We start from the raw sequence: 18,588 nt of genomic DNA on the forward strand, positions 1-18,588 counted from the left end.
AGCTTGGAATGAAAAGACTTCTTTGAATATCAATTAACAGAAAAATGTCTAAACATTTGGAGCAAATACAATTCTTGTATAAGTAACACAAAGCCTATATTACCTGTTCGGTATTTTCCATTTTTGAAAGGAGAACTGACAGAAGAAGCTGGGATGATGGGAAGTGGCCAAAGGAAATCTTTGTGGAGCCTCTTCAGGGCCAACACGAAGTTGTCTACTCGGGCAGCACGGGTACGCTCCTTGCACAGCCAACTAATGAGTTCAAAGCCCAACTGGGCTGCAAAGCAGCCGAGATCCTTTAGCCGAACTTCTTCTAAGAGACGCCGAGCATGTCTCCACAGCATCATATCAATATACATGTTCTCAGCACAGTCACTGTCTTTGCTCCATCTGTAAGTGGGAACACAAATAAGCTACGGAACAATCTTCACATACTTCTTATGAAGTAGCCTGAAAATGCTGACAAGGAGGTAAGAGATTTAAGGGAAGAAGAAGATCAAGTATTGGAGCTTCTCCATGCGATAGCACACCTGTTGAACAATAGCTGGAACACAGTAAGTAGCATCTTAAACATGTCTGTAAAATAAAGTACAGACTAGAAAACAAACAGGAGACTGACAAAGCCAAACCAGGAAGAGGATAGTGACTGGATGAAGTAAAGAAAGGAAGCAAATAAACGCTGTATTTGAAAAGACCAATGAAAAGAGTAAAGGAGATCAGATCAAGGAGACTAAAGAGAAATGTAGTCTCTTAATGTGAGTTATACAGACACATAAGAAAAAAACAGATTAAAAAAAATGAATGACTAAATATCATCTATTACCCCTTACTCCTATGAACTGGTGTGTCACAACTGGTTTGGTACTGGGGTGATGTGGTGCCTTCAGAGAGAGCAGTACTGGAGCAGGACTACCTGCATTCTGAACTTGGCTCTGCCACACAGTTTTGTGAATATAAAGCAAGTTTATTTTTCTGGGCCTCTGTTTTTCACCTGTATAATGTGGATAACAACAGTATATTGTTGTTATCAACCCATATGGAGCTGTTACTGAAAGACCTATACACGGAAATGTTTGAATTGTGCTGGCGAGCAGTGAGCACTTAGTATATATTAAACACCACTTACATTCAGGGTATAGCTGAGTAGCTACCATTTGCCCGGCAATTGTTTTATAGTCTTTCACGGTTGCATTTAACTTGTTTATGGTGTGCGTGTGTCTGGGTGTGTGTGTGTCTGAGTGTTGTGTGTGTTGGGAATGCAGGTGTATTAATGGCTCTGATTAAGAAAAAGCTGTAAATCATCACCATAAAAATATTTAGTAAACTCATTCTGTGTCAGGCGCTATAGTAAGAGCACACACGGAATATAAAAGAAAGGATTAGGGGAGAGAAAGAAACCAAGAGCCAATACCACATAACAACACAGGAAGGCACAAGGACCTCACACAACAGGAATATCTATTTTACAATGTTCAGCACAAGTTCAGAGCTAATCTTCAGGGCATAGTAACCCAGCTATATATAATGCAGGTTTCAGACTCCAGGATACACTTTTTTGGCACGAACTGTTTAATGACTCCTCCACTCAAGAGTCACAAGAGAGTCCAGTACACGAGGACTAAAATTTTCTTTTTGTCAAAAGGTACACTGGGAAAGAAGGGGAAAACTGTTGACTGTAAGAAGGCTTTTGAATTATTTGCAGATCTATCTTCCTTTTTATTCTGGTCCTCTGCTGCAGATAAGCCGCTTCAGTCGTGTCCGACTCTGTGCGACCCCATAGACAGAAGCCCACCAGGCTCCCCCGTCCCTGGGATTCTCCAAGCAAGAACACTGGAGTGGGTTGCCATTTCCTTCTCCAATGCATGAAAGAGAAAAGTGAAAGTGAAGTTGCTCAGTCGTGTCCCACTCTTTGCGACCCCATGGACTGCAGCCTACCAGGCTCCTCCATCCATGGGATTTTCCAGGCAAGAGTACTGGAGTGGGGTGCCATTGTAGTCCTCTAGTGTCAGAGGTAATTTAATGTTAGTCACATTTAGAATGGGCACATCAAGACCTATTCTAGTACAAAGGGGAAAAACTGTACAAAGAATAAAGAAGTGAATTAAAGAGAAAGAAAAAAGGGAAGCCTTTTGGGAATGTAAAAAGGAATTGCAATCAGATCAAATAATTTTTTCCTAAGATCCAATTTTACAAATACTCTGAAATGCAATGTGTTATAGAATGCCCTAAAAGCAGTAACAGTTCTTCATTCTTTTACCTTTTTCCAGAAGGACCAGATGGCATACTTAGTGTTTTCTGTAAGCTGAATTTACTAGCAGGAACACTGTCAGCTGACTGGGATAAACTGATGCTCCGATTCCTGAAGAACTCGAATCCACCACCACTTGAACTGGGTTCCTATGATTGCACAAAAGGTGCAGTATGGTTAGAGGAAGATGCCACGTGGGTGTGTGGCCTAGCAAAGCTGTGCAATTCTTCAACTAACCTGAGCTGTAGGTGTGGATGGGGGCGTCTCAGATTCTCCAGAGCCAATGGCTTTCAGAAATCGAATCATGTGTCGACACAGGTCCCACTTGCCTTGTTCCAGGGCTGTGTTGAAAAGAAGGGTGGCATGTTGCCTACTTACTGCTGGGACTTCCATGTTCTAGAAAAACAACCAAGAATTCCTTTTATACTGCAAATGGTTTGAGAAGATATGAGTAATTCTTTATCTCCACACTGCCCTAAACCCAGACAAGTAATGCAGATACAGCACTGTAGGGAATAATTTACTAGTAAAATCAAAAGAAGCATTAAAGAGTACCATACAAGAAGTGAGGCAAATACTCTCCTGGTGTAATATAATTTATGATTTCTTGCACTCCCATTACTGCCAGATATCTTAAACTTCACATACATTCTTTCTTTTCCTTTCTCCTGCTGCTGCTGCTAAGTCGCTTCAGTCGTGTCCGACTCTGTGTGACCCCACAGACGGAAGCCCACCAGGCTCCCCCATCCCTGGGATTCTCCAGGCAAGAACAGTGGAGTGGGTTGCCATTTCCTTCTCCTCCTTTCTCCTAGTGACTCTCAAAAGAGGTATACCATTCTCATTTTACACATGAGAAAACTGAGTTAAACAACTTGTTGAAATTATGCATTTAAAACTTTTTTAAAATTGCAATTGCATGGCAATGCAGAGTGTAATGCCCATTTACAAATATAAGCACAGGATAAAAAGGTAAATAGTATCTCAGTATTAATATGAAAATTAGTTTGATTCTGAAGTCTTCCTTAATATGTCTCGGAAATCCCCAGAATTCTGTAGACCACACGTTGAGAATCCCCTGCCCTCAAGAGTGTTAGAAATCCAAAATGAAAGAAATTGGTTCCCAAAAACAGGACTGTTAGATGAGAAAGAAATAAATTGTTCTAAACAAAAAAAGAAATAAACAACTTGTTGAAGATCAGCAGAAAAGCAAGAGTATAAATTTGTCTTTCAGATTCCAAAAAAGCTCTGGTCTATGTCCTGTGACAGAGCTTTCTGAGGATGTGACTTAAAAAACTTTGCTTTGGGCAGCAGTATGTAGTACTGCTACACAATGGGCATCCACAGTGGTTCTTTCACAGATTTAATCTTGCTGCTTGCCCTGGCCTTCATGGAGAGCTGCCTAACAGGCAAGTTCAACTATAATTATCTGTCAGTCACAACTTAGGAATCCTGATAGTTTCTAATTCCACTGCTTGGGAGATCACTGAAATCTAAGCAGTGACCTAAATTAAACAAACAAAAAACTGCATTTATCTTGTTTCTGTTTTGATTGTGTGGCCTTTTTCCAGAATCTCGGGGCCACCCACCTTCTGCCAGAATATCAAACTAGGTTTATGGTTAGCTTCTTTAAACAATAAAAACAACTTGGCAGTAATTTGAAAGAACTTTTACCTCTCAACAATTCCATGGTACCAGGAGAGAGATTATTGTGGAGGGCTCAGATAAACCCACTAATGTTCAAAATAATTACTTACTAGTGTGTTTCTTATATAGTATTTTGATAATATTATGTAATATGTGCATATTATTATATGTACTATAATACATTATATGTATATACATACATGGGCTTCCCGGGTGGCTCAGACAGTAAAGAATCTGTCTGCAATGTGGGAGACCTGGGTTCGATCCCTGAGTTGGGAAGATCCCCTAGAGAAGGGCATGGCAACCCACTCCAGTACTGCTGCCTGGAGAATTCCCATGGACACAGGAGCTTGGGCTATAGTCCATGGGGTCACAAAGAGTCCAACATGACTAAGCGACTAAGCACAATGTATATACATATATGTATACATATGAGACATTCCTTTAATATTATTCAAAATAATACTGTAAACTCATTAATTTGTTTTAGGCCTATTTATGGGCAAACAGGATTTAAAAAAAAAACCAACTCTGCAATGCTACTTTTTAATAGTAATTTTCTGCTATCATATAGTAAGATTGAGTTCTTCAAAAGTAAAGATAAAAACTGAACAGAAAACTTGACTCTAATAGTTCTTTTTTTTTCTTTTTAGTATTTACTTATTTGGCTGCACAGAGTCTCAGTTGCAGCATGTGGACTCTTTAGCTGCAGCATGCAGGATCTAGATCCCTGAGATCAGGGATTGAACTCAGGCCTCTTGCACTGGGAGCATGGAGTCTTAACCACTGGATCACCAGGGAAGTCCCTGTACTAGTTCTTTAAGTACGATCACAGTGCCAATCAAGGACATTTGCTTTCTTTTTCCTCTAGGTTTATGCTCACTAATTCTTATACATTTACAAGAAGAGAATTGTTACCTGTAAGATAATAAGGTAAGACGCAGCAGTATCTAAATCCTGAGCCATCAAACATTCCTCAAACAAGTCCTTGGGGTTTCCAACAGCTGCAAAAAGGTAGTTCCACAGGGCATACTCAGTCTTCCTGGCACAGTGAACAACTGTCTGCAGGAAGAGGGGGAACTCGGTGATAAATTTTGCCACCGTGGGAAGCAGAGGGTCGGGAATGGGCTCCCGTGAGGTAGCTTCTTCTTCCAGCACTTCATGGAGCATGAGCTCCAGCACGTGGGGAAAGTAAGGCAGTGCGGCACAGGACTGGGCTAAGAGCAGAGCTTGCTCCCCGAGGTTCCTCACCAGCAGCTGACGCAAAATGTGATGGAGGTAGATCTGAGAGGTTCTCTCCACGACACAGAAAGGGAAGAGCACCTCCAGCTGTTCCCTAGCACTGTTCCGAGAATACAGAGAATCGTAGAGCAGAGTGTCGTTGACAGCACCAAGGACTAATGCATCTTCAAACAGAACAGCCAGGGGGTAGATATTTATGTGGAAAGGCAGCATGATCCGCTGGGACAAGAAGGAATGGGGCTTGCGGTGATCCCTGGGGAAAAGAGGGAGCCAGACTTTCATGCCAGCACCTCCACAGCTCAGCCAGAGGGCCTCCAACAGGTGACGCTTCTGTTTATTTGCGCGACATGTGGTCCAGACATTTTCAACAGACTGGGCTAGTACAACAGGAGGACAGAACGGCAACTAGAGAAGAAGAGACCGAAATCAGTTCTTTTCCCATTAAATTTGTAGATGAAGTTTTCCTAGGTGCTAGTTTCTCAAGTCTTTCAAAATGATGGTATAAATTCTGGGGAAAATTAGAGGAATCTGTTTAAAGGAATCTGCCCTGCCTTTCAAAGTAAGTGTACTTAAATCTAAAAACAAAACAATCCCCCTCCCTCAAGGAACTTCACCAATTTATCCTGTTTTTCCATTAGAATTACTCCAAACAATAACACCTAAGCAGTAACCTCTGGCATATAGAACATTTTATCATCATTTTAGGATCTTATCCTCCACTTTTCACAGTCTTGCACCCAAAGGCTTACAACTAATTTTATATACTTTCTCAGTTTCCAAATCACAAGATAATACTCTGCTCTTAAATTCTTTTATCCCCTCATCCTTTTCCCAGACATTCTTTACAATTTAAGTGACTTGCATTTAACTCACAAGTTTCCTTTGGTTAGGATTGCTGTCCTTCTCTCGGATCTGAGGGCCAGACCTGTCCCTCTGCATCATGATAAGCTGTCCTGCCAGATTTAGCATAATGCTCTCTGCATCACGAGCCTGAAAGGAAAATAAATTGGATTCATATGAATTAACAGGTATATTTTCAGCATTTCCCCCACCAAGGCATAATGCTTACAGGTTAAACAACCAATACTGAGTGTGTATTATGGTCAGTCATTCTGTTAGAGTCTGTTGGAGTCAAGGAGCTGTCTGGCTCCAGTAGTACAAGCTTAATATAATGCAATTAATAATTAATTAATGAAAAAGTGAATTCAAATTGATAGCAGAGTTGAATTATCCTGAAAAAACTAAGAGACTTCCAGAAGTTCATAAAAGTGAGACATTGCTTCAGTGACCTAGTTGGCATAGCTAGAGAAGGCTTAAGGATGAAGTGGTACTTGAAGGGTAAGGATGACATACATGGGTGGGAGAAAAACATTTGGTACTTCAGTTGAAGAATGAAATATAAGTGACACAAGAAGATAAAATAGTTCTACTGGGAAAGTGAGCACAATCTGGCTAGATTAGGGATATTACGAGAAAAAATACTGATGGTAACAAACCTTCAAGCAGGGCTCAGAAAGTCAAGTAAAAATATATCAGGAAATAAGCCACTACTTATGGTCCTTAAATAAAAGAGTTATTAAAAATTCTGAGTTATTCAGGATGGATGACTGAGGGGAGGAAGATACCATGGGTGGTGACTTCAGGAATGAAGCAAATAGTCTGTGTTTTATTAAGGAAAATTTCAATCAAAGCCCAAAGTAGAAAACTTAGGATTCCCATCTTTAAGTTTGAGAAGCACTGCTTTAAAGTGTATTTTCAGCTATCAAGTCATTTTCACTTGTAAAGAGGAAGAACATTTTGATTAAAACAAACCAAAAGCTTACTTATATTCTATACATGAAGGGTAAAAAAACAAAGCTGAGTCAAAGATGATTTCAGGGTGCTGAGTCTAAGTGAGGTACTAGAGAAGTTGTGGTCTTCATGGACAGAAGTTGGAAGGAGATAATAACTTAGGAAAGGGAATCTGAAGAGTTTCCTTTCACTGCCCATTAAATTAGAAAGAATCTTAAGAATTCCAGATAAAAATGTGAGAGATGACTAAACTGGAGATGAATACGAGAATCACTGAACTATAACGGTAAGGCTGGTAAACTGAAGGTAACATGAATTTTCTGAAGCAAAGTATGTGGCAGCAACATAGCAAAGGACCACTGGCTAAGCTTTTGAAGGCAAGAAGAGAAACAAAGCATGACGCCACTAACCAAAGAAGGAAAGAGTTTTAGGAAGGAAAGGATGATTATTAAGATGACATGGATTGTGTCCTAGCTTTAACTCCTGCTGGCTGGATGAATTTAAGCTCCAATATCATAGGATGAGGGAAAATAACCATCATCCTATGTATTCTACTTGCAAAAAATTATCAGATATATGAAATGCTCATTTGTACTGCTCTAAGACACAAGAGATTATGTGTAAAGAAATGGCAAAAGGGTGCTGAATACTCATAGACTTTGTCACTCATTTTTGCTCTATATCATCCAGGTAGGTAATAAGCATTTTAATTTAAAATGCAGGAATTTGAAAAATTACCCCACAAAAATCTGTAAGCAACTGTCACAAAGCTCAAGAATTTTACTTGGACAGGAGTCTTCTGTTCCCGATTTAGCACATAAACTAAAAATTTGAACATCTGTCCATAACACATGAGAAACAGTAAATAACTTGAAGTTAGGAGAAGGAAAAATGGAACTGAAAAGCTGTGTGAGAATTATAAGAACTAGAGAGGAGAGGAAACTGAACATGCAATCCCAAGAATCAAACAGTATGACTGTTTGGAGACTGGCATAGGGACAAACGGGCTTCCCTGGTAGCTCCGACGGTAAGAATCTGCCTGCAATGCAGGAGACCCAGGTTTGATCCCTGGGTTGGGAAGATTACCTAGAGAAGGGAATAGCAATCCACTCCAGCATTCTTGCCTGGAGAATTCCATGGACAGAGCCTGATGAGCTACAGTCCGTGGGGTCATGAAGAGTTGGACATGACTGAGTGAATAACACACACACCCCCACAGTGACAAACTCCTCAGACACTTCCAAAGACCTGAAGAACATTCACTGCAGTTTACTAAAATATGTTAATGTTCATAATGACCACTTTTAAGTTTTCAGGTAGTACATGCACCACTGTATTTTATACTATTTCATTAAAAACAACAACAACAACAGGGCTTCCATGGTGACTCAGTGGTAAAGACTTTGCCTGCCAATGCAAGAGACATGGGTTCGATCTCTGGTCTGGGAAGATCCCACATGCCCCAGAGCAACTGAGCCTGTGCTCTAGAACCTTGGAGTTGCACCTACTGAAGCCCACACACCCTAGAGCCAGTGCTCTGCAACAAGAGAAGCCATTGCACTGAGAAGCCTGTGCACCGCAATTAGAGTAGCCCCTGCTTGCCACAACTAGAGAAAAGTCTGCTCAGCAATGAACAACCAGCACAGCAAAAATTAAAAATAGAAACACAAAATTCTCTTTTTCCCTTCAGCTCTATCCACGCAGTCAACATTTTTTACTGATAATATCACAGTACGTAAGAACAGGTGACCATTACAACCCTCTCAAGCAACTCTGATGGACTTTTCAGAAACTGAGTGTAACACAAAAGCTGGGACCACAGGTATCCCCAAGGTCCTAAATCTGAAGGAATTCAACAAACCATCTCTTACCCTAAAAATCCCTGGTAGGTAATTCTCATTGGAGCTTCAGAGACAAGGAGCTCACCTGTCTTCTGAGGGAGGCCACCTTACTGTTGAACAGTTCTCATTGCTGGTTTTTTAATTGTTAAATCGAGACTTGCTTTGCTTTTTAAACCTTGGCCTTCCCTCTGTGCAAGATGTAATCTATTTCCTCTTATCTTTCAACTTCTTATTCTGCTCTTTACAAAGTATCTCCTCTTTGTAAAGGGGCCCCTTAATTAAAATGGGGCACCCAGTGTTATTCATCTTCTGACTGCCTACTCTATCTAGAATATTCAAGAAGCTTTTTCCTTTAATATGACTTCAAACATGATGAAAAGTACATAAAATGTACACCCCCCCATCTTATTCTCATTATTCACATTGACAATTACCAAGGTTTGTATCACCTTTCCCTTTTCTCTTTTTATTAATACTTATTTTGCCAAAGTATTTTAAAGGAAGATATCATGCCATTTTACTCCTATACATTTAATAAGCATCTCTCAAATATAGGGACATTTGATTATATAATTACAATGCCAATATCACATCTAGATTTAATAAAATTTAGAACTATTTCTCAGTGTCATCTCTCAGTTAGTATCGCTAATTGTCTGAACAGTGTCTTTTTGTAGCCTATTTGAATCAAGATACAAATGACCTTATGTATTGCATTTTGTTGTTATAGCTCTGAAGTCTTATTTAAAAGACTCTTTTCGTTTTTTCTCCACATTAATGACCTGCAGTTTTCCTAAAGAATGTTATTAAACTAAACCTCTATCCCTGTATTTTCGATGAATAGAAGATGACTCGAGCTTGACTCAGTTCAGGCTCAATGCTTTTGGCAGTAGTTCTTCATGTGAACCTCAGGCTGCATCACCCCAGGAAGCATGCATGGTTCTCCTACTTTTAGTGATGCTAAGATTAACTAATAAGGCGTAGGCATGACAACTCTATACCTTCATTGTGAAGTTCCCATCAACCTTTCACTGGTTTCAACTGGTGGTCACTGAATCCACTCATTTTTTCAAAGGCTGCAAAACTGATTCTTAATTCTCAAATTCCTTCCATATCTTTTAGCTGAAGTTCTTCTGTAAAACATTCCTTTTTTAATTAGGACTATCTGGTTACATGAAATATGAGTTTGCAAAGAAAATGGAACCTGTATTTTAAAGGCACTCAGTGGAAGTGCCTTAATAGGTAGGTTTAAAAGATTAGACAGACAGGGATGACAAGTGAATCCACACAGAACTTTTCTTTGAAGATGAGTTCCACATTGACATGAAGTTTGGAAACATAAGTTATGTAACCTGGGTCCTGGTAGCAACGCTACCTACACAGTTACTTTAACCAGAAGCTCTGGGAGTATCCCTTCTCTTTGCTCATAATTAACTAATCATGGAGTCCTCTATATGTCATATTCCTTCTACTTCTATCTTCTTTTCATTACCCAGGTTTGGGCCACAAACACCATTCACCTAGATCACTGCAACGGCCTCTTAGCCACTCTTCCTTCATCCAGTTTTGTCCAACTCTGGTTCATTTTCCTTCTTTGTAATGTTTTCTCCAATATTACAAAGCTTAGATCTAATAATATCTAGCTTAAAACACTTTAGACTTTAAGACAAAGTCCATAGTATCAATAAGACTCTCATACTCTATGTTCCAGTTACTGTGAAATTTCTTCTAATTCCCTGAATGTGTCATGTTCTCTCTTATCTACAGGCCTTTGAACTGTTCCCTCTGACAGTAGAATGTTTTAACACAGTTTTCACTTTTTGGTATACACAGAAACCTGTATTACTTTTTGGTATACACATCACATTTGTATTAATTATCTATGTAATTATTTCTTTCCAGTATTAGCAAAAACCATGTTTGTTTAGTTGGCACTGTAACCCAGCATCTTCACACAAGGCAAATTCTAGATATTTAGTATGTATTTTCTGAACAAATGAATAGTTCCTAATATAAAATTAAAACACAAAGAACCAAAAACTCTAAAGATATCTGATAACAGAATGGTACCTGCTGTGGCATTTTCAAGGTGATTCCATTCTCTGTACTCACGGATGTCAGAGTGACAGATACCACTAGGAAAGGGTGAGGAATGTAGCGTGACATGGATACTTCCTGAAGAACCTGAATGCCGGCAGTATTTGGGCTGTAAAAGAAAAAGAAACCAGACACCTCAACAATTCTAATGAGTTTTTTTTTCTCCCCCATTTCCACTACAAATAGTATGAGAATTTATGTTTACAGGGGCCCCAAATACCTTCTACCTACCATTTCTGCCTCCCCAAGTATCCTTTAAACAGCAGACTGACAAGGCTGTGGCGCCCAAGAACACAAATGGAGATGAGGGGAGGGAAAGGGAACACGATATAGAAAGAAAAAAAAATTGGGAAGCAGCTTATAGGAATAGCTTAGTCAGCTGAGAAACAGATGGCTGAGGAAGGAAATGGGTTCTATCTAAGGTGATGTGTTAATTTTTATCTTTATAAAAGATATCCTCAATTACTAAGCTACTTCAGCAAACACGCATACATCATAGCTATTTTATAAAAAGAAACAAAAGCCATCTGAGAACAAAATAAAACTCAAGAAGTATGGTCTAAATGCTGCAAGTCAGCCAGATGCCAAGAAGAATATAGGCAACACACACAAAGAGCAAGAAGACTGTCAGTTTTTCCTTTTCTAGACTACAGCTATCTGCTGCTGCTGCTGCTGCTAAGTCGCTTCAGTCGTGTCCAACTCTGTGCGACCCCAGAGACGGCAGCCCACCAGGCTCCCCCGTCCCTGGGATTCTCCAGGCAAGAGTACTGGAGTGGGTTGCCATTTCCTTCTCCAGTGCATGAAAGGGAAAAGGGAAAGTGAAGTCACTCAGTCGTGTCCGACTCTATGTGACCCCACGGACTGCAGCCCACCAGTCTCCCCCATCCCTGGGACTCTCCCGGCAAGAACACTGGAATGGGTTGCCATTTCCTTCTCCAACAGCTATCTAGGCCAGTGAAAACGTACAAGAGTGTGCTAAGGTCATGCTTCCTAAGTCCCTAAAGCTGTAGAAATACTATAAATTTCCCCAAGTTTCTAAAACACTAGGAAAATTAGTAACAAGTTGTTATCAAGATGTGTAAAAAAAAATTAATATTTAAAATTTGACCCCATCCCACACTAGTTTTTTTTCCAAATGAATCCAGTAAGATTAGCTGAAAAAATTGGTAAAGCTTTACAGTTTATTTCTTTTGGTAGCTAAAAAATAACTACCATACAGAGATCACTAATTAAAATTCCTTGCTTTATGAAACTCTTAAAGGAAACCAAATATAAAATTAGAATAACTGTTTTGAGAAATAAAACTACAGAGGAAGCATGATAAATAAGAGCAAAAAATGACTCTGTATATTTTATATACTTACCCATCAGATTTTCTTTCAATACTATAAAGGCATATTGAACAGTCTGCTCTAAAAACTATTACCATGTCCCGGAAGACACTAAGCAGTAATGTTTCTGCTTGTGTTTTGGTGATATGAGCAAAAGCATTGTCCAGATTTGAGGTTCGCAAATACACTCTGAGCTGTGGAAAATAAAAATAAAGACAACTGTAAAAAGAAGATACCTACCATGGATGACTAAATACTTTAGACATACTGTTTTTTAATCTACTTTTTTTCAAGTAAGAGGAACTAAAGACTAATCTGAGCATTAATAATAAGTGGATGTTTCTATTTTGACAAAGTAGGGACATTCTACAAATAACAGATGAGTGATCAAAACTGTGAGGTATAATTATGAGATACTCCTTTTAGACCTGCACATTTAGACATGACATCAGGAGATGTAGTTTCTCAAAAAATAAATATATCAATCAACCAACCAATATATCTCTAAGGACAGACATTCTTATAAACTTATAAATTTTTATTTCTTATTAGTTACAAACTTTATAGAGAATGGCTAAAATCATTAGAAAAAGTAATCACGGAAGTCCTGATTATTCCTTTAATTTTTTTTTTTTTAAAAACAGTAACTTGAAAATTCCACTAGCTAAAAATGTGGAATTTTTGATTAAAAGGAAAATGTCTTGTTCATTTTCAGTAGGTTATTTTTATATAGATCAAACAATGCTGTGAAAGTGAAAAGTGTTAGTCACTCAGTTGTGTCTAACTCTTTGTGACCCCATGGACTGTAGCCTGCCTCTGTCCATGTGATTTCCACCAGGCAAGTATATTGGAGTGGGTTGTCATTTCCTTCTCCAGGGGATCTTGGGCAGGCAGATTATTTACTGTCTGAGCCACCTGGAAAGTCCTTAAATAATGCTTAATATCTTTAAAATATAAAAATTATTATTTCTGAGAGAACAAAAACATACCTCTTCTTGATGATCATTTATGTTATAACATGCAAGGACAATAAAATCATTCCACCAGGCTAAGCCACCTGTCACAATCATATTCTGCTCCTTAAAAAAAAATAAAAAACATATTTACATTTATTCTCGACAGTAATACATTTGTAAAATATTCCTAATCAGACAATGAAAGCTCTAATTATTTCTGCTCTACTTTCTATTCCTCCCTCCCCACAACATTAAGTGTTACTCAAGGGCCTTTATTAATAATGATTCAGATCCTATTTTGAAAAAAAATGTGTATTTCTGTGTAGCATCATTATTCCACATTCAGTACATCTTGGTTTACATTCTGCTTTATCATTTATCAGCTGCCTGACTCTGAATCCTATATAAAATGATAATAGTAGTGCCCTCACTGGGTGGTTATTAAGATCAGTGAGATGGCACCTAGTAAACGTCAACTTCCTTTTCTTTTCCTCCTATTTGATTCTTGCAAAATCCAAATGCATGTTTGTATGCTACCCAGATGTTTATACTGTACACAGACAAGCAGGGAATGACCTCAAATTTTGTGGAGATTTATTCCAATCATATCTGATGAACTCTACCTGAAATGGAAGAGTAAATTCTCAATTACAGGATTAGCGTCTGATCTTAACAAGAATTAAAAACTAACTATCTCAATGGACATGAACTTGGGCGAACTCCAGGTGATGGTAAGGGACAGGGGGGCCTGGCATGCTGCAATCCAAGGGGTTGCAAAGACTTGGACACAACTTAGCGACTGAACAACTATCTCAATACAAAATCCATTATCAAATACTAAGTACCTTAACAGAACTGACCCTTGGACATAATTCAGTCATTTTGTAATGTTTTTATTTTACTTTTTAGTAAGTAAACAGTGGTTTACTCCATACTTAATTCATACTGTACTTCTCCCACACTTTGAGAAATAAGTTTTTAATTTCAAAAAGACTAACCTGGGTAATGTTTCCAAAAAGCTTCCATTTTTTGGTGAGTAAAGAGTAATGTGCAAAACCAAACTTGCCAACAACAGCAATATTCTGGCCAAGCTTATCAATAGCTGAAAACTGAATTTAAAAAAATTAAGATCTCTTCCTTGAATTTTTTATTTAGACATAAAGAGCTAAGGATTATGTCAGGACGGCAGATTATTAATAAACATTTGCTAAGTGAATTAAATGTAAAATGCTAAATTAAAAAATCATATTTAAATTATATTTAACAAAATTATATATTTACACTATCAATGTACAAGGAATCAAGTACTGAAACTTTTATCAATGCACCCACTGAAAGGCTCAATCCCCAGAATACCTCTTGCAGCACATGCCATCCAATGAAAGTTAACACCAACAAAGTAACAAATAACTCACCCGTATAGGCCAATTGCTCTCTAGATAGGTGCTGGAAATCTAGGAAATAACACATCAGCTTGTAAGACTTTTGAAATGCTTACTATATTTCAATGTAAAGCATTAGCATCATAATATGAGATTAATTTTCCTGTAATGTTTAAAGTGCTCCCAAATAATTGAGTATTACTAGCAGCCAATATTGCATATCTCCTGTCTTATCCATTTCATTATATGTTTCTAGACATCAGGCTTTCCTCTTTTTTCTCTATACTGTTTTTGTTTGTTTGTTTTAAATATTGAACACTCAATAAATAACGGAATGACAAAAGATATTTAGAGAAGCATCTACAGTGGTAGCCAAGAACTGTGTAGATGAACAGTCTGATTTTGCTGATATGAACCATCCCTAAAATCTTATCTAATAAAATCAGAGCCTCAGCAAGTTTTTTTTAATATAACTCTTTCTTATTTTTATATTTTTCTGATTAAAAACAATATAAAAGTACACAAAGTACAAACTGAAATTCTTCTCTTACATCACTGCTCAGGGGAAACGACTGGTTAGTTTTTATTCTGTCTCTAAACAGCCATGTACACCTAAGAGTGTGTATGCTGCTGCTGCTGCTGCTAAGTCACTTCAGTCGTGTCCAACTCTGTGTGACCCCATGGACAGAAGCCCACCAGGCTCCCCCGTCCCTGGGATTCTCCAGGCAAGAACACTGGAGTGGGTTGCCATTTCCTTCTCATGGCTATTTATTCACCTACAAGACTTTTAATATATTACAGATATTAACTCTTCATCTGCAACATCAGCAACAGATGTATCTTTCCATGCTGTCTCCTGTCTCATTTTTGTACATGGTGTCATTTTATTACTCTAATGAGAATTTTAAACTTAAAAAATCCTCTGAGAGATATCAATGCAGATTAAGTCAAGTCTAGCTTTACTGAGACTGTGACCTCTCTCTTAGTCTGCTGATTAAATAGTTTCATGAGCACATGGTGAATGAAGGGTAAAAATTAACAGAACAACAGAACAAAGGAAAAATCTTCTGTTCCCGGAATAACTACTGAACCTTCAATTTATTTATTTTCCTTTTACTGAAAGAAAAATTATTACATATCTAAAAAAGGAGAGCCAAATGAAAAAGCCAAGTAAATGCAATCAAATCCAATAAGCTTCTTGGTGTAATGTGAAGACGAAACTAAAGTCAAGCAAAAAAAAAACCCCAAAAAACCTGCTGAAAACACCTGTATTAATCTTGATAAAATTTATTCATAAAACTATTTTTGTTAGACTTCACTTACTATCCAGTTAGTCAACCTAAAATCTAAATAAATTAATAGCTTTTAGTACATTAGGAAGTTCTTAACCCCAGAACTGCTGATGTGTGGATGCCTACCTTAGAGAATTAAGTGATAAATATACTTGAAGAATGCTTAACTTGTATCTTAACAGATATACTGTACCATTCAGGCCAACTAGTAAAATTCATTATGATGGGTGAAATTAGTGCAGAATAATGGTAATCTGAGGTAACGATCAGGTGGCAAAGTAAAATTTGAAAGTAGTTTTGTAGGGGGATATAAGTGAAATTCTTTTTTTGAATGAAGAAAATAAAAATAGTCACTTGAAGAAGGATGCTCCTGCAGTACAACTGAGCTAGCACCCAAGACACTGGAAAAAAAAAAAAAATGCCCCACTTCCCCCAAACCTTGGTATTTCATAGTATTTATGAAATGTGTGAGTGGGTAAAGTGGGAAGTGAGATCTCACTGCCAAAGTGGATTCCAACATGAAGAGTTTCTAATCATAAGAACCAAGGTTAAACCTTATCATCTGATCACACTCTGATGAATATTTCTAAGAGAAAACAATTTATTCTTCTATCCTCCAAAAGTGTATGAGATGCCTCAAATGGCAAATAGTTTGCTTTCAAAACTTACACTGAAGCTTTATTTATAGTTTTATGTCTTGAAGATGCTATGAAATAAGAACAAAAACTTTTATTTTCCCTAGGAGATCATATTACCTGAACTTTGAGTTCCACCCCTAATACTGAGACCAGAAAATGGCAAAACTAAGAAAAGAGGTGGCTAATGATGAAGAAACTCAGGTCAGGACTGCATACTCAGGGCACAAAAGTCATGTGTCACCACTGGGAAAGCCAGTGCTAAGCCTCAGAATTTCTACTCTTAATATCTTAGGATTTTTCTGTCTCTCGTAGAACCTAAATCTACCTTTTTCCCTTTAAAGTCATTCTGCTAAAACCCTGTCTCCTCCTCAGATTTACTTCTGTCTGTATCTGGTGAGATTGTGAAAATCATCCTAGTAGATCTGATCTGTGCCAAATACCTGGAACATTTGATTCACACTGTAGGAATGAGAGCAAATCATTTATAAATTAAATAGCCTTTACAATCCTCTTTTTTGACCTAACAAAGTGCCTGATACATTACCCTGCTTCTGACAAGTATGCATTTGTGTTATTTTTGTTAAAGGAGAAAACATAGTTAACACAGAATCTTCTGACCAGGAAACCAATGAGTATAAAGTAGAAAGCTTAAACAAACAAACAAAAAAACCTAGTAGTCTAGATGGGGAACAGACAGAGCAGCAGAATTAGTTGAGCTCATCTGATGAACTCTAAGCTGTACAAGAAGCATACAAAGTATTAATCACGCAAACAAAGCCACTTTGATGGAGGATGCAGGCACTCTCCTGGACAAGAGTATGTGCTGAAGGCGGAATTAAACAGGCACCCATGTTTCTTCAGGGAATACTTGCTAAAGGCTAAAATGTCTAGAAGGTAAAGCATTAGCATTATATGGACACTGTAAAACCACACTACCAAACACATACCACCAAAACACGGCATTGACTCTTGTGGCTGGATTACCAGCAAACAAAGCATAGGGCAATTCAAAGTAAAAACAATGCCAAGTAGGCACATGCTAGGTTTTAATAATAGATTTAAGTCAGCAGTATAGTATATGCTTCAACATTTAGTACCTAGGTTTTAAGATAGGTTCTATTATTCCCTTAGTTTGTATCATGGTAAGGATCAAGTCTGCTACTATTCTGCTGTGTGACCTTGGGCAAGTCACCTAACTTCCCTGGGCTTCAATTTCCTCATGTATAAAATCTAGTTGGACTACATGATTGCTAAGGTCCTTCCAGCTCTAAAAATTCTATGAGTTCATTATATCTTAATTTGGGGAGAATACAACAACTCTAGCATTTTTTTATTAGCTTTAAGGAAATGGAAACCATTAGGTAAAGCTAGAGTTAAGTTTATCTTTCTGAGTATTTCAGATATCTAAAGAACAGAATGACAGAAGAATCTTGCTAGTACCTATTTGTCTGAAGCTGTAAAAGCAGTGTTATATGCTTCTAACACAGGATACTTCATAGATGGCTATGAATCACAGAATCACTGAATTTTTGAGCTGGAAGGAAATTCCATTTTTGTTATTGCCTGATGGATTTTTGAGTTCCAGACCTACCTTCTTCGATCCTCTGCTCTACTTGGCTCTCTGGCAACACAGACCTGGCTAGGCAGAACTGGCATTCATGCTAGGTCAGTGTAGAATGAATAGTTCAAAGTATGGGGGAATGAAAATAGCAGAGAAATGGCTATAGGAGAGAAGGGAGCAGTGGAAAATTTTAGTCAAGGAAGTAGCTGATGCAGTTTTATTTAATAACTGTTACTAATTATAAAATGGTATGCACATTGTTTGATTTTATGAATTTATCAATGTAAGTTAAATACATTTTCTTTTAGTGTATACCACATGTCAATGTAGGAGATAGTCTTCCTTTAATTTTTCAAACAGTGACCATTCTTCTATCTCTCATTATCTTCACTCAAAGTCAATTGAAAATAACATGGGAGGTGAAGTAAGCTAAGTAAAAGTATAGAATGTAGAAGACAAAGAATTGTGGAAATAGACAATGACTAAAAGAAACTAACTCAAGAGTAGACTCTGATGTACCTATGACACTTTGGTGACAAAACTGGGAAGAAAACACTCAGGACTC

General features: G+C 37.9%; 2 protein-coding genes across 5 annotated transcripts in view; one reads left to right on the forward strand and one right to left on the reverse strand.

The window, feature by feature from the left end:
* Positions 1–2,281, forward strand: part of ERMP1 (endoplasmic reticulum metallopeptidase 1) — a 72,160-nt gene extending 69,879 nt beyond the window's left edge. The window contains exon 16 of the mRNA XM_055428266.2: positions 1,739–2,281. Coding sequence (XP_055284241.2) covers positions 1,739–1,780 — 42 coding nt within the window. The 3' untranslated portion in view covers positions 1,781–2,281. The remainder of the gene's footprint in view (positions 1–1,738) is intronic.
* Positions 1–18,588, reverse strand: part of RIC1 (RIC1 partner of RAB6A GEF complex) — a 145,277-nt gene that overhangs the window by 9,414 nt on the left and 117,275 nt on the right. For all 4 annotated transcript variants that reach the window (XM_055428261.2, XM_055428262.2, XM_055428260.2 and 1 more), the window contains 10 exons: positions 14,566–14,604; positions 14,149–14,259; positions 13,184–13,273; positions 12,228–12,388; positions 10,837–10,972; positions 6,008–6,124; positions 4,811–5,539; positions 2,486–2,644; positions 2,258–2,397; positions 104–390 (listed from right to left, as the gene is read on the reverse strand). In XM_055428261.2, the coding sequence (XP_055284236.2) occupies positions 104–390; positions 2,258–2,397; positions 2,486–2,644; positions 4,811–5,539; positions 6,008–6,124; positions 10,837–10,972; positions 12,228–12,388; positions 13,184–13,273; positions 14,149–14,259; positions 14,566–14,604 (1,969 nt within the window). The remainder of the gene's footprint in view (positions 1–103; positions 391–2,257; positions 2,398–2,485; positions 2,645–4,810; positions 5,540–6,007; positions 6,125–10,836; positions 10,973–12,227; positions 12,389–13,183; positions 13,274–14,148; positions 14,260–14,565; positions 14,605–18,588) is intronic.

Source organism: Moschus berezovskii, chromosome 7 (assembly GCF_049115385.1).
Source record: "Moschus berezovskii isolate FMDL1 chromosome 7, NW_MosBer_1.0, whole genome shotgun sequence".
In the NCBI taxonomy this organism is placed as follows: Eukaryota; Metazoa; Chordata; class Mammalia; order Artiodactyla; family Moschidae; genus Moschus; species Moschus berezovskii.